Source organism: Pan paniscus, chromosome 7 (assembly GCF_029289425.2).
Source record: "Pan paniscus chromosome 7, NHGRI_mPanPan1-v2.0_pri, whole genome shotgun sequence".
NCBI lineage: Eukaryota > Metazoa > Chordata > Mammalia > Primates > Hominidae > Pan > Pan paniscus.
This window is the reverse complement of record NC_073256.2, coordinates 51,113,501-51,140,470: the sequence shown is the minus strand read 5'-3', so window position 1 is coordinate 51,140,470 and position 26,970 is coordinate 51,113,501. Positions and strand designations below refer to the sequence as shown.

Here is a 26,970-nt window from a genome sequence, read left to right as displayed (position 1 = left end):
GTTCCAAACTCATCTACATAGATCCAGTGGCATCAGATAATGGACCACCAGGCTGCAACCCTCTCCCTGCCTTGGCTATGGGACTTTGGTCAAGTCATCTAACAACACATCATTTCACTCTTGAAGGCTAAGCATCAGACTAGGCCAGAGAAATTTCTTTTTTAATCTAATTTTTGATGCATTGGCAAAACCTGGTTTCTTCTCTTGTAAATTTGGTAGCAACCACAGCAATTGCATTCAGTGAGATTTACACCTTGTCAAGTTTTTCTTAGCCATATTTTGCCCCATTTCATTGAGATATTTAGGATTAACCCATTGACATTTTGGTTTATAAAGTCCATCCCTTCCCCACTTGAGGCATTTCTTAGAGATCTTCTTTCTCAAAATTGACCAGATATAAACTTCCTTAGATTCTGAAGGCTAACAAAACCAGAGTCAATTCATCCACAGAATGCTACTGGCCGGGTGCAGTGGCTCATGCCTGTAATCCCAGCACTTTGGGAGGCCGAGGTGGGCACTTGAGGCCAGGAGTTCAAGACCAGCCTGGCCAATATGGTGAAACCCCGTCTCTACGAAAAATACAAAAATTAGCCGGGTGTGGTGGTGCCTGCTTATAATCCCAGCTACTCGGGAGGCTGAGGCAACAGAATCGTTTATGGAGGTTGTAGTGAGCTGAGATCGCGCCACTGCATTCCAGCCTGGGCCACAGAGAAAGACTATGTCTCAAACAAAACAAAACAAAACAAAATGCTACTTTCTGAAAATCCCTAACTTAGGTACTCTTCAGATCAACAAATTTTTTCTGAAGCATTAATATTTCCCTAACATTTTTAGCTCCTTAATGACTAATGATTCCTCTTCCATTCCTGGAAGGTAAGTTTCTCACAATAACCTCCTGGCTGGAAACAATTAAAAGTGCTGAATGAAATATAATAAACATCACCTTAAAAGAATTTGACAAAAAAATATCACTTTTTGGACAAATTCTAAGGCAAATCTCAAACCTTAGAGATAGACGCAAAATACTTGGACAAAGCAACTACTTTTTCTTCAAGGGCATTTGCTCATCCTGGAGAAAGGGATAGAGGCTCCAGGATCTTCCTGAAGTGGGGAGTCTTAGAGTAGACCCTCTTCACATTAAGCTGGGACCCCAAAAGGAGTAAAGAACCCCAAAAAAGCTACACCAAATCTAAACATACCCATTTAACCCCAGATAACTAAAGACATGCTGTCTTTTTTTTTTTTTTTTTTTTTTTGAGATGTTCTGTGGCTGGAGTGAAGTGGTGTGATCTCGGCTCACTGCAACCTCCGCCTCCCAGGTTCAAGCAATTCTCTTGCCTCAGCCTCCCAAGTAGCTGGGATTATTGGCACCCACCACCAGGCCCGGCTAATTTTTGTATTTTTAGTAGAGATGGGGTTTCGCCATGTTGGTCAGGCTGGTCACGAACTCCTGACCTCAGGTGATCCACCCGTCTCCTCGGCCTCCCAAAGTGCTGGGATTACAGGCATGAGCCACCGTGTCTGGCCAGACACATTGTCTCGATCCTGAGTTCAGCCAGAGGGAAAAGCTGAGTCTACAGACAGGTTTCTACATGCCTAGGTGTGCACAGGCTGGTAGGCCACAGAACCTCAAGCCACGAACTCGGTAAGTTTCCAAGTACCCAGCAGTAACACTTACCTTCTCGGCAGGAATGTGCTTCTATCCCATGCCTTGAGGAATGACACAGATAATTTTTACAGAGCAATGGCCAACACAGGGTCAGAGACCAACCATCAAGCACAGAAGGAACCAAGGCATAGACAGTGAGAACCAACACAAACTGAAATTACCACACACAAATTATGAAACAACTAGGCTTACTCTGCTAAAAGAAATAAATAACAACCTGAAAAATATCTACAGAGACCATGAAAATATAAAATACAACATAGAAGGTTTGAAAAGGCACCAAATAAAACTGCTAGGTTTAGGGGGGAAAACAGTCCTTGAAATGAAAAACTTCATGGATGGTTTTGGCAGCAGACCGCACATAGCTGAAGAGTCAATGAGTGAAGGGGAAGATAACTTCAAAAGAAATACAGCGGGAGAGTGAAACAAAATGATGGGAAACGTGAGGGAAGTAAAAAGAACCAGTGATCAGAGAAAGAAGGTCCAACGTACTTTTAGTTGAAGTTCTAGACTGGGCATAATGGTTCACACCTATAATCCCAACACTGGGAGGCCAAAGTAGAAGGATCGCTTGAGGTCAGGAGTTTGAGAGCAGCCTAGAAAACAGCAAGACTCTATCTTTAAAGTATAGAAAAAGAAAATTCCAAAAAGAGGGAAGAGAATGGGATACAGGAAATTTTTAAGAGATATGGAGAAGAATTTTCCTGAAAGCCAATTTATATGTTTGACAAGCCCAATGGTCCTGAGTGGGATAAAGAAAAAGGAATGCATGATAGTGAAACTGACAGGGGAATGGGAATGGTGGGCAGGGTTAAATGCCATAACTTCAAAAAAGATTTGTTGGAGAACAATTTTTTTTTTTGAGACTGGGTCTTTCTCTGTCACCCTGGCTGCAGTGCAGTGATATGATCATGGTTCACTGTACCCTCAAACTCCTGGGCTTCAGCAATCCTCCCACCTCAGCCTCCCAAGTAGCTGGTACTACACGTGTGCACCATTATAACCGGCTAACTTTTTTTTTTGGTAGTGGGGAGAGGAAGATGGTGTTTTTCTATGTTGCCCAGGCTGGTTTCAAACTCCTGAGCTCAAGTAATCCTCCTGCCTCAGCCTCCCAAAGTGCTGGGATTATAAGCGTGAGCCACCACGCCCAGCCATAGGACAAAATCTTCAAAGCCTCCAGAGAAGAAAGGCTGATCACCTTCAAAGGAATGAAGTTAGACTGACATTCCTACCTTCTTAACAACTCCTGATTGATTAAAGTACCCTGATGAGACTAGCTGCATCTTGGTTTTAGACCAAACTGTATGCTTTATCTAATACCATAATTGCATGCTGACTAAGCCCATTCTCTGAACTCTTTCTCAAGGTAATGGGAATAAAGAGGATGTAAATTTCTGAAAATAATTCTGAAACAATCGGCAGCTTTTAACTTTATTACCCTATAATGTGGTGAAGCCACTGTACTAGAAATAATGATGCTTAGCTTATAAGTTTTGTCTGTGTTAAAATCTTCCCACCAATCAATTAAAACACCTTCCTGGAGTTAAGCCACAGGGAAAGAGAAAAAAAAGTGGGACTGATTCTTTCCTGGCAATAAATGAACCTCCAGGTGATAGACTTAAATATATTTTTAGGCCATTCATGAAGCACCCAATGCTTGCTCAATATTTCTTCTTTTAGATTAAGTTTTTGAGAAACAAAGCTTTTCTTTCATCTATTTCCCCTAAGATCTTTGATTTATACTTTATATCCTATCAGCCAACGCTTAATTATTATTGTAATAATGACAGACAGCATTCTCTGTTTCTCTGTGTGAGACTCGGTGACTCTGATTTAAAAAGGCCATCAAAATGATTTATCATACACATTCACAGGGACGATCACAGCAGCTTAATCCACTTCACTTAAAAAGCAGTCTGCTGCTTGTCTAAGACAATACTCATTTTATCGAGAGGAGAATAGATACATTTGGGGATCTTAGTAATAGAAAGTTTAAGAGGTATCCTTTCAATGAATAGCTTGATGACAATTCAGAGTTACTACAGAGATATGGTGTCATAAATCAACTTAATGTTATGATTCTTCTGTTAAGATGATCAACAAGGTTGAAAAAGTACTTGATGAGTTTAGGGAAAGAGATACCTCTGGAAATGAAACAGAGCCTATATCCAAAACGGAAGTATCAGCTATAGAAAGTTAAGGATGGAGAAGAATAAAAACTGAATGTGAAGAACATAAACCACTGAGGAAAAATTATTCTCAAAGGTTCTGTTTAGCCTGTATTTTCCACTGCTTCATATCTTTCTGCTGCTCAGCCGAGGTTAAATCCCACAACTTCAATTGTATCACATACTCATGAGAGACGACTAAGTTAAAGGTATCTGAGAGATCACAATTCATAACCAGTACCCAGTTTCTATTGAGAATTTAATAAAAGGCTTCTGCACTAGTAATTCACAAATATACTTACCATCTTCTACATTTTCACTAAACAATTCACATACCTAAACAAATCTTCTAGGTGTTCACTAAGATAAATTAACACTACAATTTCACCCATCAAAAGTTATTCTATAGAAGATAAACTGTTTCCTACATAAAACCAATTTGCTATTTGCCTAGACTTTATGTGACTATTATTCTTCAAATACTTTAGGCTTTCTAAAAACATAGTCACTACTAAAGACTCTAAGTGAGGGATGTCCAATATTTTGGCTTCCCTGGGCCACATTGGAAGAAGAATTATCTTGGGCCACATATAAAATACACTAACACTAATGACAGCTGATGAACTGGAAAAAATAATCACAAAAAAGCTCATAATGTTTTAAGAAAGTTTACAAATTTGTGTTGGGCCACATTCAAAGCTGTCCTAGGATGCATGAAGCCCATGGGCCATGGGTTAAACAACCTTGTTCTAAGCGAAAACATACCAGGAACACATCACACCAAATCAGAGACCACTGATCTAATAAAATGCCGACTTTGAATCATAGCTTTCTTCTACCCCTAAAGTTGTTATACCTCATCTACATCAACCTTGCTAATTATTAGACAAGGAAATAAATCCCAGATACTTTAAATGATTGCCCGAATCATATACATTTAGTCCTCCTCTGTCTTCTTGACTGCTGCCCAGAACAGTGCCTTTCCATGCCAGTACATGGTGTTATTTGACCAAGGTTCCTGATTCCCTCTCCTCCCAAGAGACAGCTACTCATGATACACTTTTACAGGCTCACACACTTACCCACATTCTCACACACACGTACATACATGCACACTCACACACTGAAACCATGCCGTCACCCTTCAGCCCTCTCAGTCTGGCCCAGGCATGCTTCCTGGTTACAACCCAGAGGCGACTTTGAATCCATCACTGGCAAGCCAGGCACAGTGGTTCATGCCAATAATCCCAGCACTTTGGGAGGCCAATGTGGAAGGACTCCTTGAGCCCAGAAGTTCTAGACCAGCTTGGGCAGCATAGCAAGACCCCATCTCTACAAAATTAAAAAAAAAAAATAACCGAGCATGGTGGTATATGCCTGTGGTCCCAGCTACTTGGGAGGTTAAGGTGGGAGGATCACTAGAACCCAGGAGTCCCAGGCTACAGTGAGCTATGATCACACTATTGCACTCCAGCCTGGGCGACCAAACGAGACCTGTCTCAAAATAAAATCCATGACTGGCTGGGAATCAGCAGTTGTCTGTACCCCCAGCTTTTTGGGTGGGCCCCCAGTGAACTCTTCAGTCCCTTTCTAGCCACTCTTTAATTCTCTTGTTAACGGGGCCAGCTGGGTATGAATCAGCAGACTTTAGGAGTCTCTACCACCCTCAAAGGATCTGTGTCTTCCTGAGGGCAAAGCTCCTCCCTGCTATAATCTGTAGAGTGGCATTCTTCCCATAAATGGGTCCCAGAAATCTTTAGGACACCCATGTGAGGCCCAGACCAGAACCACAATACTTTGAGTCTTCCTTTCTTTTAGGATGCCAAATCCTACAAATAAAGGACTAAATAATCTTATAATGTGGGGAAAATAACTGCAGGTCTCATTCCCCCAAGCTCCTCCACCCCCCAGCCCCCAAAAACCCCTAAATAAATAAATATAAATAAATCCCCTAATGCAAACTGAACTACTGCCCTGGAAATTTAATAATGGACTAGGAGCCCTTTGACCCCTGGGTCTCTGGGTCAAAGATAATTCAGGTTGTTAGTGATAAACTGTCACTGCAATCAGTGACTGGTCAGTGGCTCACAGATGCAAGCGAGTGACTCAGTGGTCTCAGAGCAGCTGTCAAGGGACAAGCACTGAGGATGCTTTTTTGCATGCACATCATTTACAGAGAGCCCACAAAGATCTCTTGCTTGTTTTCAGAGTTTCCTGCATAAAGGCATTGGTGCTAAAAAAAGTTTAAGAGCGCTGAGGCAGCTCATTACTATACTATACTAATTCACATTCACACACACACCCATTACCCTCTTTTTCCATGTTATGACATTAGGACTACTTATTTTATGGTCATCTTGTCAGTCAAAATTTATTGAAGCTACTTGGGTACAACATACTGCAAGAAGGAACAAAAAGATATAAAGATTCGGTTGATTTACAGCCTTCAAATTCCTATGAATCATAGGTACTCTAAGCTATTCCTCAATGGCACAGAAATACATCTCTCTTATCTGGAAGCATAATAACACCCAAAGCACTATAAAAGTGAAGCTGAATTCATATATAGTGCCATCTTGAGACTGAAAGTATAGCATGGTAATAATTAAAATCCTTACCCTGAAATCTGGAGATCCGGGTTCTAGTGCTAGGATTGATGCCCTTGTTGTTTGTACCTTGTGGTTTTCCTCAACTAAAAAGATGAGATTCGAGCAGATGACCTCTAAGACAACCTTTTCAGTTCTAACACTCTATGATTTTTCTCAGGACTACTGTAGTTATATTTAAGACCTTACTTTTTAGGCAGTACTAATATTGTTTAAGATTACTTTCATTACCTACCAGGAACAGTGGTCGTTTATTCATATAACAAACTCTTAACATAGCAAACATTAGGTGCCAGGCAATGGCCATAGTAATTTACAAAGATTAACTTCTTAAACTGCAGCATCTTAATCCATTTCTTAGTTGCTTCTATGTACTCAAAAACAAATGTAACAAAATATTTTAATGGTAGCAAGAATTGTGGACTGAGCAAACCTCTAATTCCAATTCATTAGTCTGAATAATTAAGCACTGATTATGACTTACACAGAGAGCTTCAAAATAAACGGCGCAAATTTCAACCACAAAAATAACAATTTAGGAACAAATCCATGCATCACTGATACTGCTGAATTGCACTCATACTTTCTTATTAACTGACAGTAGCATAATAACTAAACTGCTACCCATCAACTCCTACAACTCAATGTCTTAAGCAAACTAGCCATACTTCCTCATTCAGTCAGTTACTGAATAAATTTTTAAAAACAAAGACTATGTTCTCAGCACCATGATGGCACCTGGTGATATGACAACATAAAAGACAGATATGACTTTGTGGCTTTTACATTCTAGAGATGTGAAATGCTAAACTCTGCATTTATGACCACTCAGCAGAAAATTCTTCTGGCTGAGGACAATGGTTTATTTATTTTTTTAAATTAAAATACATGAGTGCCAAAATAAAATGCTCAAAATAGAATTGAACTTGCTCTGACTTTGTTCTTGCAAACAAAAAAAAAAAATAAATTGCAAAAACAATAAAAGGACTCAGATAAATAAAATAATTTAAAGTATATTTTCTGTATTATAGAAAATAAGGTGATAGAATGTAGAAAGTTACCTATTTATTTATGAACATTTATTGATGTCCTTACAGCTTAACAGCTATGCATTTATACCAAGTCTTGAAAATACTATTTCATTTATATCTTATTTTATTTTATTCTGACACAGGGTCTCACTCTGTCACCCAGGCTGGAGTGTGGTGTCATGATTCCAGCTCACTGCAACCTCTGAGAGCTCAAGTGATCCTTCTGCCTCAGCCTCCCAAGTAGCTGGGACTACAGGTGCATCCCATCATGCCTGGCTAATGGTTTTTCTTTTTCTTTTTTTTCTTTTTTTTTTTTTTGTATTTTTTTGTAGAGACAGGTTTTTGCCATGTTGCCCAGGCTGGTCTTGAACTCGAGCTCAAGCGATGCTCCCACCTCAGCCCCTCAAAGTGCTGGGAATACAAGTATGAGTCACCATGCATGGCCTTGAAACACCATTTCAGGCAGCTAGTAATCACAAAAGTAATTCTTTAAAAAGAAAACCTATCTGACCATTTAAAAGGTAGCTCTAGTCAATTTAAAGTATAATAATGTATTGATACTTTTTGAATCTGATTGAAAAGAAAGCCTGTATCCATAAAAAGTATATAAGAACATTTCCAGGCACTCTGCAAATTTGGTACTTAGAACCATGCATATGTATATCACATACAATCATTTCCCATTTCTTATTTTCTAGAGTGACCAGAAAAAGAATGACTTCTTCCATGAAACTATCAGTCATTACCCAAAGAAGAGGCTTTTAGTTACAAATGTACCATAAAATATGACAATTATTAGAATGTCCACCATTGGCTTAATTTGTCAAGGGAGTTTTCAAAAAAGAATTGCTGTATTCATAATCAAAAACCAGATTCTTATAAGGTCTGAGTAGTGATTTTTTTTTTTTTTTTTTTTTACATTTTAGAGTGAGATGACATACTAATACTAGCAAAACATTGTGAATTTTCCAAAGGGTTATTTCTCTCTGTAAATTAATGTGAGAATTCCAAGACAATTTGGGGGGTGAATAAATTGTTCTTTTGATACGGTTAACTTTTTTTTTTTTCGCTGAGACAAGTCTTACACTGTCACCTAGACTGGAGTGCAGTGGTGTATCATAATTGCTCACCACAGCCTCAACCTCCTGGGCTCAAGTGATCCTCCCATCTCACCCTCCTTAACAGCTGGACCACAGGCACATGCCACCTTGCCAGGCTAACTTTTTGGATTTTTAGTAGAGACGAGGACTCCTGTGTTGCCCAGGCTGGTCTTGAATCCCTGAGTTCAAGATATCTCCCACTTTGGCTTCCCAAAGTGTTGGGATTACAGGCATGAGCCACGTGCCTGGCCACAGCTGTAACTTACATTGCTCCAGAGCAACAGGATTACTCAGCAACTATGCCATCCAGCTGTGGATGAAATGCACAGACACAAATCCCAAATGGCCATCTGCATTAAGGTCAAGAGTAACTTTATGAAATCACATATCTAAAATGACAAGAAGAGCCTCAGGTCTTCTTTGGTTGCCTCTTTCATAGAGTCCTGTGATATCAGAGGCACAGCCACTTTGCGGCTCTCCCAAACACACAGGTCCAAATGCAGGTCCCTGTTAGATGGTTGCCACCACCCTCTGTTTATAGAGTTTTATTCCTATACTGGTGTACTCAGGGCAGAGCAGCAGGATGGTTATGTCCTTCCTTTTTCTATTTCATAAGGGAGAAGGAAATCAGCATATCTTAATGGAAAGTAAACGAAGGCACTGAAACATGTCTTCACCTGACACAGCATAACCACATTCACCACATGCAGAAGTGGGGTTTTCACTGGGCTTTTTAAGTTTAGTGAAAACCGAATGCATAATATTTATTCTGTAATCAGTAGCATATTGCAAGTAATCACATTTCCCCATGCCATGCACAGTCCAATGTAGAGGCTCTTTCAGTCAAGGCGGCCTTGTGTGGATTCAGTCTGAGAAGGCGATGATTCTGTAGAGGCCACAGGGACTATACTCTATGCTCTCCCTTAGCTTCTGTTGATTCCTGGAGAACGATAGCAGTCCTTGTCTTTTCTGCCTTCTTTTAAGTGGATCACTATCCTTTTGGATGGGGCATAAATGATATGCACAACATTTAAAACTCCACTGTTCCTTTCTAAATATCAAAATATAGTAAGTAACTATTTCTATTGACATTTCTCCTTCCTGTCAGGTTGAGGGCACTTGGGAACACACAATATCATCAACATGTTTCAAAAAAAGAAAAGAAAAACCCTCAAGACATAAGTCTCCCATTTCTATTCAATTTAATATATGGAAAATCATGTATTTCATTTTCCATTCAACTCACTATTCAAATTATTGGTTTCCTCTTGACAAACCTACCCGCTCATTTCCATAATGCCTGTAAGTATTACTCTTTCCCAAAATGGATAATGCATGAGCAATCCCCCGGGAAGGTTCCAACTCTACAGCAAGGTGACCTCACTAAAAAAAATTATAATCATAATCTATTTTCTGTATTTCATCTAATCCTTCTGGGGACAATATACCAGCCTTCAATATTTTTCCCAGAAATAGATGACAATCAGTTTCAATATGACTGCTATTATAACTGTTTCTAAAGATCTACCATCTCATGGGCTTCAAGACAGACCCCTCTCTTTTGTTACTTATTTTTAAACAATTGAAACAACAGAATGGAAAAGGAATACTATAATTTTAAACAATAAAATGTTGTGCATAATCCCAATGCTGTACTTCCATTTCACCCTGTTGGCAGAAAAGAGATAAAATACCAAAAGATATAAAAACAGATTTGATACATACACACAAAAACAATGCCTACTTGCTGGGCGCAGTGGCTCATGCCTGTAATCCCAGCATTTTGGGAGGCCGAGGTGGGTGAATCACAAGGTCAGGAGATCGAGACCATCCTGGCTAACACAGTGAAACACCGTCTCTACTAAAAATACAAAAAAAATTAGCTGGGTGTGGTGGCAAGCGCCTGTAGTCTCAGCTACTCGGGAGGCTGAGGCAGGAGAATGGCATGAACCCAGTGGGGGGAGCTTGCAGTGAGCTGAGATCGTGCCACTGCACTCCAGCCTGGGCAACAGAGCAAGACTTAGTCTCAAAAAAAACCAAAAACCAAAAAACAAAAACCAATGCCTACTTGATACACAAATGAAAAATTGTGTTAACTTACTATACGTAATAACACACGTTATTTGTTCTGACAAAAATATCACTGCAAATTGGAATTTTGACATCTCCTTGTAAAGGCTGGTTTTAGATTCCCTGTGGGATTGCTAAAGAGACTGTGCTATCCTTTAAAAATGCAACGTAAGTCTCTAAAATTGGGAGATTATATGTAACAAAGGGATGAGTTATAAACATATACAGTTTTAAAAACTGGCTATATTGAAAATTGAACTTTATTTATAAAATAGGCCATCTAATAATGAGATGCATTTTCACCTGATGATAAAATTCACACATTAAAACTACTAAAAAGCTTGCATTGATGTAGTACTGTGAAAGTGAACAAAAGGTTTTCTTTTCCTTTTTTCATATTACTCCATAACTAAAGCCAGGATTATTCAGCAATCTTCCATATTTCCTACTCATTGCTCTGTAATCTCTCTGTAGAAATAATGGTGGTTAAGATAAGGTGCAATAACTATCTGCTAATAGGTCAAATAAAAATGAGTCATATTTTATGGTGGAAACTTACTACTTTTCTCACCAAGGGAAAATGCTAGTTGCTCTGTCATTCTAATTTTATGCTAAATTCATTTAATATGGATATGATTTGAGCTGATTTATTGGTTGTAAAAAATGTTACTGCTTCAATTATCCCTAGCTCAGATTTCTTTTACGTATTACTTCAATCCTATTTAATTATCAAAAACGTACATAATTCTTTTTCAAAGTTGTCATTATTACTTAAAGAATATGTAAAGAATAAGTAAGGTCAAATTACTTTTTCAAAGTCCAAATATTAAACTGTATGACATGGACAATATTCAGCCAGGTATGACCTACAAAACTGACAATTTCATATGATTCAATCTAATAAAACATTCTGTGACTCTCATATCATTGAAAGTAAAACTCCACAGCTGCCCAGAGAAGGCAGCTCCCTGCCCATCAAAGCTGTGGAATGAAAGGTTTGGGGCACTGTGGCAGTCAAAGGCTATTCCCATCAACGACAGATTTCTTGGAGCAAGAAACCAAGAAACAATGGGAACAATATTACACTTTAAAAAGGGAAGGGGAGTAATATCCTGAGAGTAACTCATGTCAAAGATAACAAGTACAGGGTGGAATTAACATAAGCAGGTAAACCATAAATAACAAGTCCTGTGTGACCATATTAAAATATCAGCCCCACCGGGCGCGGTGGCTCACGCCTGTAATCCCAGCACTTTGGGAGGCCGAGGCGGGCGGATCAAGAGGTCAGGAGATGGAGACCATCCTGGCTAACACGGTGAAACCCCGTCTCTACTAAAAATACAAAAAATCAGTCGGGCGTGGTGGGGGGCGCCTGTAGTCCCAGCTACTCTGGAGGCTGAGGCAGGAGAATGGCGTGAACCCGGGAGGCGGAGCTTGCAGTGAGCCGAGATGGCACCACTGCACTCCAGCCTGGGCGACACAGCGAGACTCCGTCTCAAAAAAAATACATAAATAAAATCAGCCCATGATCCACAAGAATTAGTCACTCAAACCTGTGTTCAAAAATGTGCACTCAATCAAAGTGGGGCTCCTAAACATTTGTTGCCCCCGGGTTGAGGAAACAGAGAGATAGGAAGAGATGAAAATAAATGTGTTAGTAAAGATCTGTTGTCCAACTTTGACACTTTCACATATAGTTTTCCAATGCCAGAGTGAAACTCTTAAATAGCACTAAATCTCTTTGTGGGTACCATGTGCACTTCAGTGGGAGGGAGTTGTTGTAAGGCGTGATTGGAAGGTATTTAAAGATGCTTGATTCTCTTGGGGGAAATTCCTAGAGGGAATTAATCTGACAGATGTCCCCTTGCAAGCTAACCACTGCATCAATATCATCAGAATAATGTTTTAAAATATTCTAATTTAGAATACTTAATGAATTAGGGCTATGTGGTCCAGCTGGAAAACAAACTCCAGTTGAGGCAGCTAACATGTATGGAATCGGGACTCTGTTCTTCCAGTAAATTGCCCAGAATACTGCAGTAACTTAAAAAAAAAAAAAAAAAAAAAAAAGAGAGAGAGAGAGAGAGAAGAAAAAAGCAGTCAGTCTTTGGGGAATAGCAGTGTGATGCTCCTGGAGCACCCTCTGGAGGCCAGAAAAAGGTGACACGGGGCACAGGAAGAATGAAGAGAATTCTGATCATCTCTGCCCTTATGTAGAGGCAGAACTCCACAGATCTCACTTGATTTGGACTGAAAAATGCATTTTATCAGTCATAATCAGGGCAACATAAGAAAGTGCATATCTAATTTCTAGTTTAAAAATGCAAAAGAAATCTAACGTGTTAACGACATTCTCAAATAATTTTGTTTCCTAATTTTAAAAAATTAACATATTTTCTGCCTACATTCTGAATTCTTTCGGGAATTTACTGCAGAGGCTTTTTAAAAAAATATTTAGAAGAAAGAGATGAGAACATGGAATATTTTCCTTAATAAAATGTACTTTTGTAAACAGGGTTATATACAGTGAATTATTAGTCAATTGTTGAAAAGTAGCCAGCTTTATGTTTAGTAAAACCAAAAATAAATAAAGCTGTCCATTTCTTCTTTTTTTCTAACACCTCACTTTTTCTAAAGCGACAAACACTGACATCTATTGGTATTTTGGTAGCTCGCTTTTTTTTTAACCCATTAAAACATACGCAAGGACACACACAAGTGCAGACATGCACAAAATTAGGAGAAATCCAAAATATCATTAGTTCCTTCAAGAAAACTTCATTGTATGTACCTTAGTGGCATATTTTTTATCTGGGTAAAAGAAATCTGTTTTCAAGCTAACACTATCTGATTTAATTTTTTGTTTTTTCTATTTGTCAAGAGGGGGAGCTCCAGGGTTAACTAAACTACCAGAAGTTCATTCATTTGCGTCTTTGAGCAAATAAAGTGACTCACCCAAAATACTGGCATTTGGTTTGTTTTCATCTATCCTAACAGAACATCATAAACTATCAGTACTGTTCAAATCGAATTTAACTTGTTACTTGGAGAATGCTAACAGAACATTGATTTGGTAAGAATCTATCACACTTCCAGAACTTTAAACACTACCTATAGCCATTCTGGGAAGGCTGAGGAAGAAATAAAAAACTAGAAATGTGGATTTAATATATTTCTTATTTTGTTTATATTTAGAAACACCTGCACTCAATTCTATGAACATTGCTGGCAATATACTGTTATGCTTGATAAAAAGATAGTGAGGGGCAGGTTGGTGCACACTTTTGTCTTTCAATTGCTGCAATTTATACGAGTCCCAAAAGAGAAGATTATGTATTCTATACAATAAAATGAGGTTTAAGCATCAACTCTTAAGTGTTGCCAGAAAAAAGAGTCATGTTTCAAAATCTTCTCATAGCTTGAAACCTCAACATCTTTCTGCCAGAGATAAAATTATGTTGCACCTCACTCTACTTTCAATATTTAGATAGAGTTCAGTACTGTTTTCATAATGTATATATGCAGTTATGGAATTTGACACTCTTATCCACTTTTCTCTAGTTTTACAGGTAGTACATATTAATATTTATAACCACTGTAATCTGAGGTCAGCTTTGGATATTTTTTACCATAAAAGGTAAATTTTGGAAATTATATCAAATATCTTTTCAAAGACACAGATAATTCATTTCTTAAGTAGTTTTATAAAGACAGCTAATATTACTGGGCACTTATTACATGTTGGTTGATGTTCAGAGTGCTTTTCATGGATTATTTCCTTTAAGCTTCATGAAACCCTCATGATAATAATAATACTATTATTATCCCCATATTACAGAAAAAGGAAATTTAGGCACAGAAAGATTAAGTAACTTTCCCATGACTACATATTTAAGGAACAGCCTAATTAGGATTTAAACCCAGGCAATCTGGCTGAAGAGCTAAGGACTAGGCCATCTGGCATCTTGCTGCCTAATAGCGAGGAATTTTCTTATTTTCGAAAGGATAGATGACAAAATACACAATATACATCTGTTTTACTGCCTGGAACATGGTAAGAATTCAATAAATAGCAGGTCCCTCATTAATAAACATAAAAGTGTCCAGCACAGTGCCTGGCATGTAGTAGGTATTCAGTGTTCATGTTTGTCTAATATTTTTTGGTTCTATATATATATTTTTTCTCCTCTTTTTCATTAGTGTTATCTGACCATTTCATGGGTATGAGAAGTATTCATGTCTGAATATACAACTTTCTTCCGCTCTTCCTGCTATTTTAATTCTGCAAAATAATTCCTATTTCATTCTGTGAATAATCTTTAATGTTTTTAATAATTACATAGGCTAGGTGGTTACAAGTAACCAGGTTGAAACAGATCACTGGACATTCCTCTTGTTCTGTAAACACAGGCTGCCCTGTTAGGGTCAGGGTACTTTATACGCAAGAATGTTTACAAGCACTTCAGCCTGCAGAGCCACTTAGTGAGGGAAACAGGTGGGTGATGTCATTGGGGAAACACACAGCCTGCTTCTACCTATTTGGGATGCTAGGTTTCTCAATGTTTCCATCACCCAGACTCACAAATGCCCCTCCTACCAGGAGTGAAGGGAGACAGGATAGTTCTAGAATCTGGCTAGGCATGATAGTGAATTTTTCCCAGGTTATTTAAGAGGAAAAAGAAAAAAGAATTCCGTGCAGAGGTGCAGAGTAAGAACAACATATCGACAAACAGAGAATCACAAAGGAAGCTTAGAGTCAAATACCAATTGGCCAAAAATTAAAAAAAAAAAGCGGCCAAGCGCCGTGGCTCATGCCCATAATCCCAGCACTTTGGGAGGCCGAGGCGTGTGGATTGCGAGGTCAAGAGATCGACACCATCCTGGCCAACATGGTGAAACCCTGTCTCTACTAAAAATACAAAAATTAGCTGGGCATGGTGGCGCACACCTGTAGTCCCAGCTACTCAAAAGTCTGAGGCAGGGGAATCACTTGAACCCAGGAGGCAGAGGTTGCAGTGAGCCGAGATTGCGCCCACTGCACTCCAGCCTGGTGACAGAGCGAGACTCCGTCAAAAAAAAAAAAAAAAAAAAAAAGCTCTGGTTTTGTAATTCAGGCTTCAAGAGAAAAAGCCTGTTGAGCTGAATCAGTATGAAAAGGCTGGATATGGGAGGTCCAGCACCAAGGAGACCCAGGCTGTTACAGGGCTCTTGGTACGTGGATCAGTGATACAGCACCCAAGACTATTCTTAGCTTGCTTATTTTGAACAAAGAAAAGGAATCAATGACTCCAAGGGCTTGGGACCTATTAGAGCTATTATTATGGAATAGATAATTGTGTTGAACATCTGCAGCCCCAATAGTGTGCAATTCAACATTTAGTTAATTGTATAAAAGTGCAGATGCTCTGAAATAGCCATGTATGTATCGCATATCAGTCACTCATGCCATATGAAAGTTAAAGAAGCCTTTTCCCCCTGAAAATTTCCCTCCAACAGATGTGTTTATGCCTATGCGTACAATATAGCACACAGCGGGGCTGAGTGGCTGAGATCCCACCCCATTATCTCTCCCCTGACTGTCATGAGGCAATGTTAAAACAGCCGAAGAGAGGCTTGGCTATTGCATACGTATCATCAAGGACAGACAGTTGCAGTGGCTGTTTTAAGAAAGGAGTGAAACTTGGAACTGACGGGCACTAAGATGGGAGCAATACAAGAGAAACTTGTCCTCCTAAGTCCTAATTTGGGCTGGCGTGGCAAGTGTGAATACTAGAGTTATGGCATCTATAGGTCGTTCCTTTGGGAATGCCTGAAACCTAGAGTGTGGGTTTTTCTCACAAACCATCATAGTCATCAGGTATGAATTCTCCTAAGACAAGGAAAACTACACTGGCACTTACCATTATAAGGAAAATGACAAAGAAGGAAAGAAACACTGATTCTGAAGCATTGTATTTAATGCCATGTGCTTCTATATAAAGCTGGTTTCAAGTTGTTGACCATTCTTTTTGAATCAAATAAAGAATACATATTCTTATCTGGTTTAAAAAGCACAAGATGCTTCGAAGGGGATAAAAAGCCCCTCCCCAAAAAAGATTATAATCTGGTGGAAAACAGAGACAAATATACTAAAAACTAACCTACAGCCAAATTCACCCCAATTTTTCAGGGAAGACAGTTAAGCAAATGTCACTTAAAGATACTGACTTAGCTGGTTTAGAGGGAATCACTGCTGTGCCACTGGAAAGCAGATGAGAGCCACCAAGGAAGCTCTGGTGCTCTGTGTCAAGAGAGCGTAGCTAAAAACAAGACAGCTGCCTACCTAGTAGATGAGATCTGGAGAGCACAGAAATTCCTGCCCCTCCCCCACTGAACTTGTCAAGTTGCTGTGTTACGGTACTGCTGCTGGGAGCCCTTGACAAAATGCACACCTATTACCTGAACAGGATGCTACTTCAGACCACTGGCCCCTTCTTAATTCATTAGACCATCTACAGAGGACCACAGAAACTTCTTCTGAAGGCAATGAGCAGGGAGACAGGAGAACACAACCACAAACAGTGATAAGAGCCCCCAAAATAACTCCTTACAACGATTTGAGCTAGGTCTGAAATCTCCGTAATTTACTATGATGACCTTAGAAAAGACAGTAGACAAAGTCACGCAGGGAGGTAACTAGTCCAGCTCCCCAATTTCATATCTTGTTGAATAAAGTGCTATGGTCTCTCCCCAAAATATAGGGTAAAAAATAAGGAAAAATTCAATACACCCTCATGAGGGGCAATGATCAGTAATTGAAGTGAATATGATCAGCAGGATCTTATTAAAGAAGCAAGCACAAGAATGGCCAGTGGTGAAACAATTACTCTCTGTTCAATTTCTGTTTTGCTCAAAACTCTGCTGAAGGTCTCTGCCAATAACCCAGGTTCTGAAATGCTATCAGTGATACCAGTAAGAAGACCAAGCAAATGTGGTTTGTTTTCTTCCAGCAAGGGACAAATACTTCTACAGTATTACTGTAGCCACAGTATTATCAAGTACTAGTGAATTAATTCTGCAGAAGTGCTTCATGAAATGTGTGTTGGGGGTACGCTCGAAGCGACTTAAGGCATCTGGATCAATTAATAATTGGGAATTGCAGAGGCAAAAAATAAATTCTCCCCCATCTCCTTCCTCCCCTCTTTTATCAGCTACCTACCAATCACTCATAAACAAGTATTTATTCGACATGCCTCTTTTGTCCAAGGTAATGTCCAAAGCATCAGCGCTTCCTAGGGACATCTAAGGTAAAGCTTTTGTTCATGCTCGTGTTCTGATGATGAAATACAAGATTTGTTTCTAGAAAGCTTCAATTGCCATTTTATTATATAGATAACCAGCAAACAATTGGGTTCAAAAATTCAGATAAACGGTTGTTTTCTTACATCTCTTGGGAAAGTAAATTAACCATATTTATCACAGAGGTCTTGAAAAATAGAACTGTTAAGCCAAAAGTTTGTAGAACTTGTTTGGGGCAGAGCTGATTCCTGGCACTGGACTAGATTTCATCTGCTTCGCTGACCTTTAGGAATCCCTGCCGCTGCTCTTGAGTCTCCGTAGCACAGGACTGAATCAAGATGAACCGGCGCGCACTCTACATCGCTTGCCCTGTGCCCCAAAACGCCGAAGCTAACTTCCCACGCGGCTTCTTGCTCGACCACCCACTTCTGCGCTGCCAGGCACACCGAGGGGACCGGCTCTCCCTCCAGGCGGCCCGTTCCAGCGTTTCCCGCTAGAGGGCACACGGTCCCCGTGCAAAGCGCTTATGGCGCGGGGCACGCGCGCACGCAGCCTCGACTCCTATACCCCAGGTCCCACTCCCGGGCTGGGCTCAGCCGCTAAGGCGCTGGGGAGGGGCCGTGCCAGGGAGCGAAGCGCTCCCGGGACTCTGGGAGGGTGCGGCCGGGACTGCTGTCCCTTGCCCTGAGCTCTGGGCGTAGGCGCCCGGTAGGACTCGGCGCCCAGGTGAGCGGCGGCCCCCAGGAGGGGAAGCACCGCGCGACTCCACGGGTGCTCAGAGCGCAGGGCGAAGAGGACGGGCGAGGGAGAGGGGGAGGGAGAGGCCACGGCATCCGAGGAGGAGGAGGAGTAGGAGGAGCAGGAGGAGGATCGTGGGGCCCGGGCCGCGCTGCGCACCCACCTGGGCTCTGGCTGCCCGCCGCGGACTCCGGCTTCTTGCCGGAGCCTCGCTCCTTCTTCTTGCCCTTCCCTTTGCCTCTGCCTTCTTTGCGCTCGGACATCTCGCCGGAGACGGAGCGCTTTACGCGGACGGCTCTCGGCGCAGGCGAGTTTGGTCCAAGGGCTCGATCGGGTTTGGGAAAAGTTTGTCCCTCGAGGGGGAGAGCGAGCGGCCGCGCTGAGGCGCTCGCGCTGCGCGGGGGCGTCTCCCGTTGCCTGCAGGGAGCGCGGCGCGGACGCGGCGGGCGGTCCGGCCACCTGGAACGGGCGCTCGCCCTGGCTCTCGGGGCTGCTCCTGTCGCCCCGGGAAGTCGTCGATGGGTCCCGCCGCTGGCGGCTCGCGTCCTGGCCTCTGCCCGGCGCCCTCGCAACCCGATCGGGGAGAGGTTATCACCGTCCTGCTCACGCTCCCATCGTCCGGCAGCCGCCGCCGCTCAGCTCCTGGCCTCCGCGCGAGCCCGGAGTTCCAACAAGTTTCGGGGAACTCCTCGCCGGCTCTTTTTCAATTGCCCCGCAGCCACCCACCTCCCGCCCGCAGGTTGGAGGCAGGCGCCTCCTTCGCACCCTCCCCTGGCCTCGCCCCCTCCCTCTTCCCCACCACACCCCCACCCCGAGGCGCGGACACGCCACCGGGAGGAGCCTGGGCTCGGCGCTCCCGGGCGCAGCCCCTTTTCCTCCCGCGCTGGCCGGGCGGGGGGTGGCGGCGCGGCTGCCGGGAACCCCCGACAGGGGTCGCTGGACGCTGCGCGGAGACCGAGGCCAGCGCCCCGGAGACCCGGGAACCCAGGCGGAGACCCGAGGCTCTCGCTGCCCGCTCCCCTCCGCAGCCAGGCAGCGCCTGGGAGGGCTGCTCCGTCCCCTTCCACGCGGAGAAGGACGGCGCAGAGAAAAGTTTGCGACTCCCACACCTGTGCCCCAAGCAGAGGCTCCGTGGTCAGGAACCCTGGGAGGAGTGCGGGGGGAACGTTGGTGGCTTTCCCAGAAGAGTTCGGGGTTCATTCCTTAACTCACTTAAGTACAAAAGCCCTGTCGCACGCAGGCGAAAATAAACTCTAGGTGGAAGGGAGTTTAAGATAAGGCTTCCTTCCAGGTGCACAGGAAGGGCTAAGCGAACCTTAAAGATGCTAGGTTGCGCTCTCCTGCTGGGTCTGCGCCGTGTGCGTGTGTGTGTGTGTGTGTGTGTGTTTAGTAAGTGCCTGTTAGAAATCTTCAGCTTTTCCTTAAAAAATAACCTGGCCTCTTCTAAGGGGGTGCCCTTAAACTACGTCTCTTACTACAACTTAATTTTCAGAGGAACTGATAAAAAACATAGTTCGGAGCACGACTCAGAATAATTAAAATTACTGCAGCCGCTGAAAGTCACTCAGTTCTGCCGAGTGGAAAAGCAGGCAGGGAGGGGTAGAATAAAGACACAGAACTGGAGATCCTTAATTCGTGAATGTGGGGTTTCTCAGATTCAAACTTTACTCAGAACTGCGCGTGAAACCTACTCCTTCCCTTGTCCTCCCTCTGGTGGAGAATTCTAAAGAGCAAGGAAATAAGGCATTGACCCCTCCCCTGCAAAGGACAAAAGTTAAAGACCAGGGTAACGGGCACCACGGAAGGATCCAGAATTGTCCACATGTAGAGAAAACATTCTCAGAGTTATACCACAGCTGTGGCTAACTTACACTCTTAATTCACAGTGAAATACTCTTGTGTTGTGGTCGGGAAGTGGTGAGTTGGAACAATCCATATTCAAAATCTATTGCTTCACTTTAAAAGTGACTTGCTCTTGGTTTTCCATTTTCTGGGGTCAATGCTAACTGAACCATTACCTACACACGACCTTCTCACGGTATTTTCTGATGGCCGCAATTTAAATAAAAGTGCAGTCTGGAGTGTCTCCTTGATATGTAGATGGGAAGGGAGGGAGGGAAATATGTTCACTTTAAAACTGTCCTAAAATCACACTAATTTTATTCTAGTTTAATTTGCACTGTCATAAGAACGAAACTCTGTTGAATGGGTTTAACTGTGAAAAGATATCCTAGCAGTCTTGCCATCATTATTTATAGTTTAAAAGTTTGATGTCCAAGTAGCTTCTGATAGCCTTCCTACAAACACCAAATATAAATTTCACTGGGCTATAAAGACAGCAAAAGCAGAGAAAAGATGATGAATATATCTCAGTAGCACTATTAATATTCCACAGAGACGTATGCAAGATGGAGTCTGAACACTGGCTGAAATAACTCTGTTTTCCCAGGAGGGGGCCACTGCTCAGTAAGCAAGAAATAGCAAAATTCAGAGAAGTCCTTTCGAAACAGATATTTTGTCCCAAGGATGTGAGACAGCATAAGGGCTTAGTATACACTACCACATATTCTCTAACATGGCATTATGTTAGAATTGAAGGACTGAAAGCAAAGATGTATTCTGGGATCTTTTTTAAAAAATAAGATTTTCCCCAATTAAAAAAAAAAAAGCTCAAAATCCATTTCTATGGAAATGTTGTAATCCTGCTACTTTTGTTTAGGGTCTGGATGTTTTGCTTCAACAAAACAGCTTACTGGTCATTTTTAGAGTAATTTTTCAGTGAGATAGGGGAAGAGCCTACGATTTTGTGATACATTTTCATTTGAATGAACCTGAAGAGGTAGTTGACAGTCTTCCAAAATTAAGCATACATGACTACAAAAGAGATTACAGATACTATGGTGGCTTTAAGATAAAACATAAAAGCAGGATTCCTACAGGAATTTTAGGGCTGAGGAATGAATGAATATGAAGGGAGGGAGGTGAGTATAAATGAACATTTAATAATTGTTTTTCCTTGGTTTGATGTGATGGAGGGGAAAAGACAGGACAAAAATTGCAATGATAAATATTGAAGGGACTTTAAGGAAAGATGATGAAATGGCAATTGCATGACAACAATTCTTTCTGGAACCATATCCAGATTCTCGAGTTACATTTTAGTTATCACTTGTAGCTGAATTCTCAGGAAATTCAAGGCTCAGTCCAAAAAGGTTTTTTTCTAAAAATCGTTAGGTCTTTATGTTATTTAATGTTAATTTTAAGGGGTTTTATTACATTATTTATGACCAGCTAAAAGATTAACCAAATAAATGTCCATTTCTTGGATAGTTAAAACATTTATGAGATTTATCAAGAATTTGATATTGTCCTTAAATTATTCATCTCTGTGGTCAGGAGTAGCAAATGAATTTCTTTTGCATTTGTAAAAAACCTTGGAACTGACCAGAACAAGGGATGGAGAAAAGAGGAAGAATATTTTTGCTTTAAAAAAAAACCCAATTGTATAATTTAGAAATGATGACATATCTTAATGATTTAATTTTATTAATTTGTGTATTGTTCAGGTCTTAGATCATGTATTATATAGGGTATATCAGCTCCCAGGTAAATTGTCAACATAACTCCTGATAAAAAGAGTACAGATTTTAAAAAATAAACACCTTGGGCATTAAAGAAATGCAAAATTTAGATCTCACATTAAATGACAGCGTAAGAGAAACGCAATCGTGTGCCACTACATTTTTCCTTGGCTAGACTTAACTTTTAGAAGGACTCTTAGAATCTACAAAGCTGGCTGAATATATCCTCTCAGTAAATCCCATTTGGGAAATACTCCAAGAAAATTTTTAAAACATGGAAAAATTAAAGAAGACTAACAAGACAAATTGCATTTTTGGCAAAATATTATGCATGTTGACAGTAATGGGACTTTAGAATTCTGCAAATAGTCACTTTTAACTTTTTTAAATCAAGTAACTTAAGATAATTTAAACAAAGATTACTTTTTTAAAAACTTTGCAACAAAGTTGACATTAATGAAGATGCATGAATGCAAAGAAAATCTCACTCAGCAGAGTCAACTTCAAAACAACCACTAAATGTATATGATTCATTCATTCACCAAGCATTTACTGAACTAAGTGATAGACAGGCCGGGCATGGTGGCTCATGCCTGTAATTCTTACACTTTCAGAGGCTGAGATGAGTGGATTGCTTGAGCCCAGGAGTTCAAGACCAGCCTGGGCAACATGAGGAAATCCTGTCTCTACAAAAAAAAAAAAAAAAAAGATACAAAAATTAGCCAGGTGTAGTGGTGCTCCCCTGTAGTCCCAGCTACTGGGAGGTTGAGGTGGGAAGATCACCTGAGCCCTGGGAGGTTGAGGCTGCAGTGAGCCATAAATGTGCCACTGCACTCCAGCCTGGGTGACAGTGAGACCCTGTCTCATAACAATAAATAAATAAATAAATAAATAATAAGCTAGGCAGTAGAGAAACAGAAATAAAATACTGTCTCTGATCTCATGAACCTAAAATATTGTGAGAAAGGCATAAAAACAAATTAAATATGACAATACAATATGAAAAACAAGGCCAGATGAGTTTTCTGGAAATGAAGCTCATAAAATTTGGGGGATCTTTTAAAAGAAAAATACTGCAAAATTAAACTTACAAATTTAGGTAATAAGAAATTAAAGAAGCTCTTGCAAGTCAGAGGCCCTGAAGAGTAAGCTGCCTTAGCTTATGGTAAATTCACTTTTAGTGATTCCAAGCATATTCCAACATCTGCACCATAATTACAGCAATGGTACTTGACAATTATATACTATTTTGGAGATTAAATAATACTGTTACATAATATCACTATAAATAGGAGACATTAACAAGCAATCAAAAGGAATACACACAAAACTGAGATAAGCAAAGACCATCCTATGAGGGAGGAAATTGAGGTGAAAGGAGGCTTAATAATTCACAGATTTGCGATTGTCCTGTGTGTTCAGTTAGACTCTTAGCATCAACATGCATGTTGAGTTTATTAGGCAAAGCACTTCTGACCAGCAAGACACTCTGGCAAAACTAGAAGTGGTACCCTCCATTTGGCAAATATTTAATAGAATTACTAATTAGTCATTGTCTGCTGTAAAGACAGTTTTATGATAAAATTATGAGCTTAGAATTCAAAGAAAAATGCTAAAAGGCAATGTTCAAACAACATTAAAATCAAATCTATGTTTATGTTTTTCTGCTTGTGTGACTTTTAAAAATTACTACATACTAATTATTACTATTATTTATCATTACTATTAATAAGATTACTGTCAGGATTGTAGTGTCATGACTGATATCATGGATTAAAAATTGTTAATACTGCTAAATACTATTGCCGAATTTCTTCTTCTGGCCCTGATAAACAGGGCCAACGTCATACATTTCTTCTGTAATAAGGCAGATATATAAGACAATCATTTTTGAAAACATTTGAATTTCTTATAAGAAGAATACCATCCCACACAACTTTTCAGTTATTTTTTCTGACCTCTGCATTATTTATCCTCCTCAGTCCCCTGGCAACGCACCCTTAATTTAGATGTGTATATGATGCAAATATATATATACTTATATATGCATATGTGTACATACATATATACATATGCAGACATACATGTGTATACATCTGTTTATTTGTGTGTCAATATATATGTATCTGGGTATATAATTTCTCATTCCCTTTACTGGAAATGGAAAGCATTGTCTGTATTTGAATATAAGCCTATAAAAGGCAGAGATTATATAACCTTGTATCCATTTATTTTATATTTCTATCCATTAGAATTCCTAGCTGTACTTTGCATCTGGTAAGCACTAAATACTTTGCATAGAATGAACCTAAATAGAACAGAATGAAGATAAAAAGCCTAGTTCAGTGATTACCATTTTCTATCAATCAATGACTAATTACCTACTGTGACAATCATTTTGACACCTTCTTTCTGTGGCCCACCCATCCCCAAGTCCTGTCATTTTGACTTCAGTCTTCTTTTATGCCTCTTCACTAAGTACCATCCCAATCCGAGTCTTCATCCTTTTTTGTTTTGACTGTAATAAAGCTTTCCACCTGGACTATTGCTTCACCCAATTATCTTGCCACATACTGTAGTCAGAAGAGTCTTTTTGAAATGCAAATTTAATCCAGTCACTTTTTGCTTCCCAGGAGTCTATCCAGTGCCCTTGAAGAAGGAGGCTGTGGGTCACCCCAGCCTTATCTCCCTTTGCTTCCTGCACAAAGGCCTCCTTGCCCCATGCCTGCATAGCTTGCATCCTTTGCAGCCTTAGAGCCTTTGCACTAGCTATGTCCTCTGCCTGAATTTTCCCACAACCACCACACTTTGCCTAATTCCACTTAACATTCAGGCTTCAAGGGAAATTCAGTTGCTTGGAAAAGCTTTTCCTTACCTTTGTACACTGTTTCATCCCATCCTGTTTTAACCTCTCTTTACACTTTTTGGTGAATGAATAAATATTACTTTCATATGTAAGACTATACATACAGAAGTGTGTGTGTACTTAGGTTTATTCAGTCAAATTTTTGATGATGATGATGATGGTACTGGGCATGACACCTTGATATAACTTCTGTTAAAATAAGCCTTTCCATGAACAAATATGTAAAATAAAAATCTGGACTAATCAGTATAATCTCTCAATACCTTCTCTAAAAGGTGAAGTTATAAAATGATAAAATGCCAAGAAGCATAATTACTTTTTTTTCCTGAATTTGCTCTGCAAATTTCACCTGTAGATTACGTTCATTGGCTTCATTTCCTCCCTTGGATTCTTGTGAGGTGTCAGAGGAGCCCATAAAATAGTTGGGTTTTAGCAAAGATACTCTAACAAAGTGATAATGGATGAAAACCTGCAAACACTGCATTGTTAGAGGGGAATTAAAAACTTCTTGTCCTAGGCATAATGTAGGTAAGCTTCCTCTCGTCATTAAGATTATTTTTCACTTCACAGATTAGTGATAAATCCCCAAAGAGTCATTTCATAAAGTGACACCCAGTAAACACCTTAGAACTATCTTTGAGTTTCGATTTAATCTCTCTAATATTTTACTATATTCCCATCATCCATATTCATACAGCAAATGCCAAGGCATTTCTCCATACATACTTGGCGCTTATTTTCTGTGAATATTTATTATACAGCCGAGAGAGATTCAGATGCTTTGATGGCTTTTAAGAGTGATCCCACAAGAACCTCTTCAACGTTCCTATCTTCTTTCCTTTCAAAAGGCACTTTCTTTGTTATTTTGAAAGATTCAACCCTGTTAAATTTACAATGATGTTAAAATATAAATTGAATGTCATGAGTGATGAATTAGTACTTCAAATATTTGAACAGCGAGAGTAATTTAATAGGTCGACTCTTTCTTTTTTTTCCTATGTGTTCCATAAGAGACACCTGGTAGAAAGCATTTCCAAAACAGATTATAGTATATAGGAAATTACTTCATAATGTCATCATGATAACAGGGCTGTATGGAGTGAAACACGGACCCATCATATTCTGTACCTGGCCCAGGCATGTATTGTAATAATACCACAATTACTCTTTTTCCTTCTTTCCCACATAATTCCTTCTAACTTCCTTACTAAATCTTTATGAAAACATCCTCCCTTTTCTTCAGTTCCTCCTCATGTTAGAGTGCAATACTTCATATATCTGACTTGACTAGGGATTTTTAGTTTCGAGGTGAAAGCCAAGAGTGAAGTTCTTGGTGGAATGTTACAGTCATCTCCACCCCTGGATCCGGGCCTAGAACTCAAGTTTCTTTGCAACAGACTAACTTTCAACACACTATATGTTTGGGAATTTTGTGTATGTGTGTGTTAAAAGAATCTATGTCTTTCAATTCTCATTCATTTGGGAAAAGAATTTCACAAGTATTAACAACTCAAGAAGGCAAGTCATCTTTTAAAGATGATTTAGCAGAACAATTAGCTAACTTGGCAGAAACCAAATGGATGTCCCACAAATAACTGGTGACCAACCATGCAGAAGATTACATTCTTATGGAAAATGTTGTTTTTCCTGCTTAATCATAAAGATTGGGTTGGCTCCAACTCTTTCCCATAGGTGCAAGATGGAAACTACCTAATTCAAATGGTGCAGGGAGCTCTGGTCTTGCCTAGGGTCTTATTCAGCATGTAGGATTCTTTGGAGCCCAGAGAAAAATTCTGGGGGTGATCCTGGGCCTTATTCAGTTGAATGCCTAGAATATGTTTGGATCATCATTTGTGAATAATC

General features: G+C 40.3%; 1 protein-coding gene across 14 annotated transcripts in view; it reads right to left on the bottom strand.

Moving 5' to 3' along the window:
- Positions 1-26,970, bottom strand: part of NRG1 (neuregulin 1) — a 1,128,445-nt gene that overhangs the window by 202,706 nt on the left and 898,769 nt on the right. For 7 of the 14 annotated variants that reach the window (XM_008956177.4, XM_003830756.6, XM_003830757.5 and 4 more), the window contains exon 1: positions 18,824-19,472. The exons of 5 other annotated variants lie outside the window; for them this stretch is intronic. In XM_008956177.4, coding sequence (XP_008954425.1) covers positions 18,824-18,923 — 100 coding nt within the window. In that variant the 5' untranslated portion in view covers positions 18,924-19,472. Of the gene's footprint in view, positions 1-18,823; positions 19,473-26,970 lie in introns of those variants that run through there. 2 more of the 14 variants (XM_055116442.2, XM_063607170.1) reach the window with 1 other exon arrangement.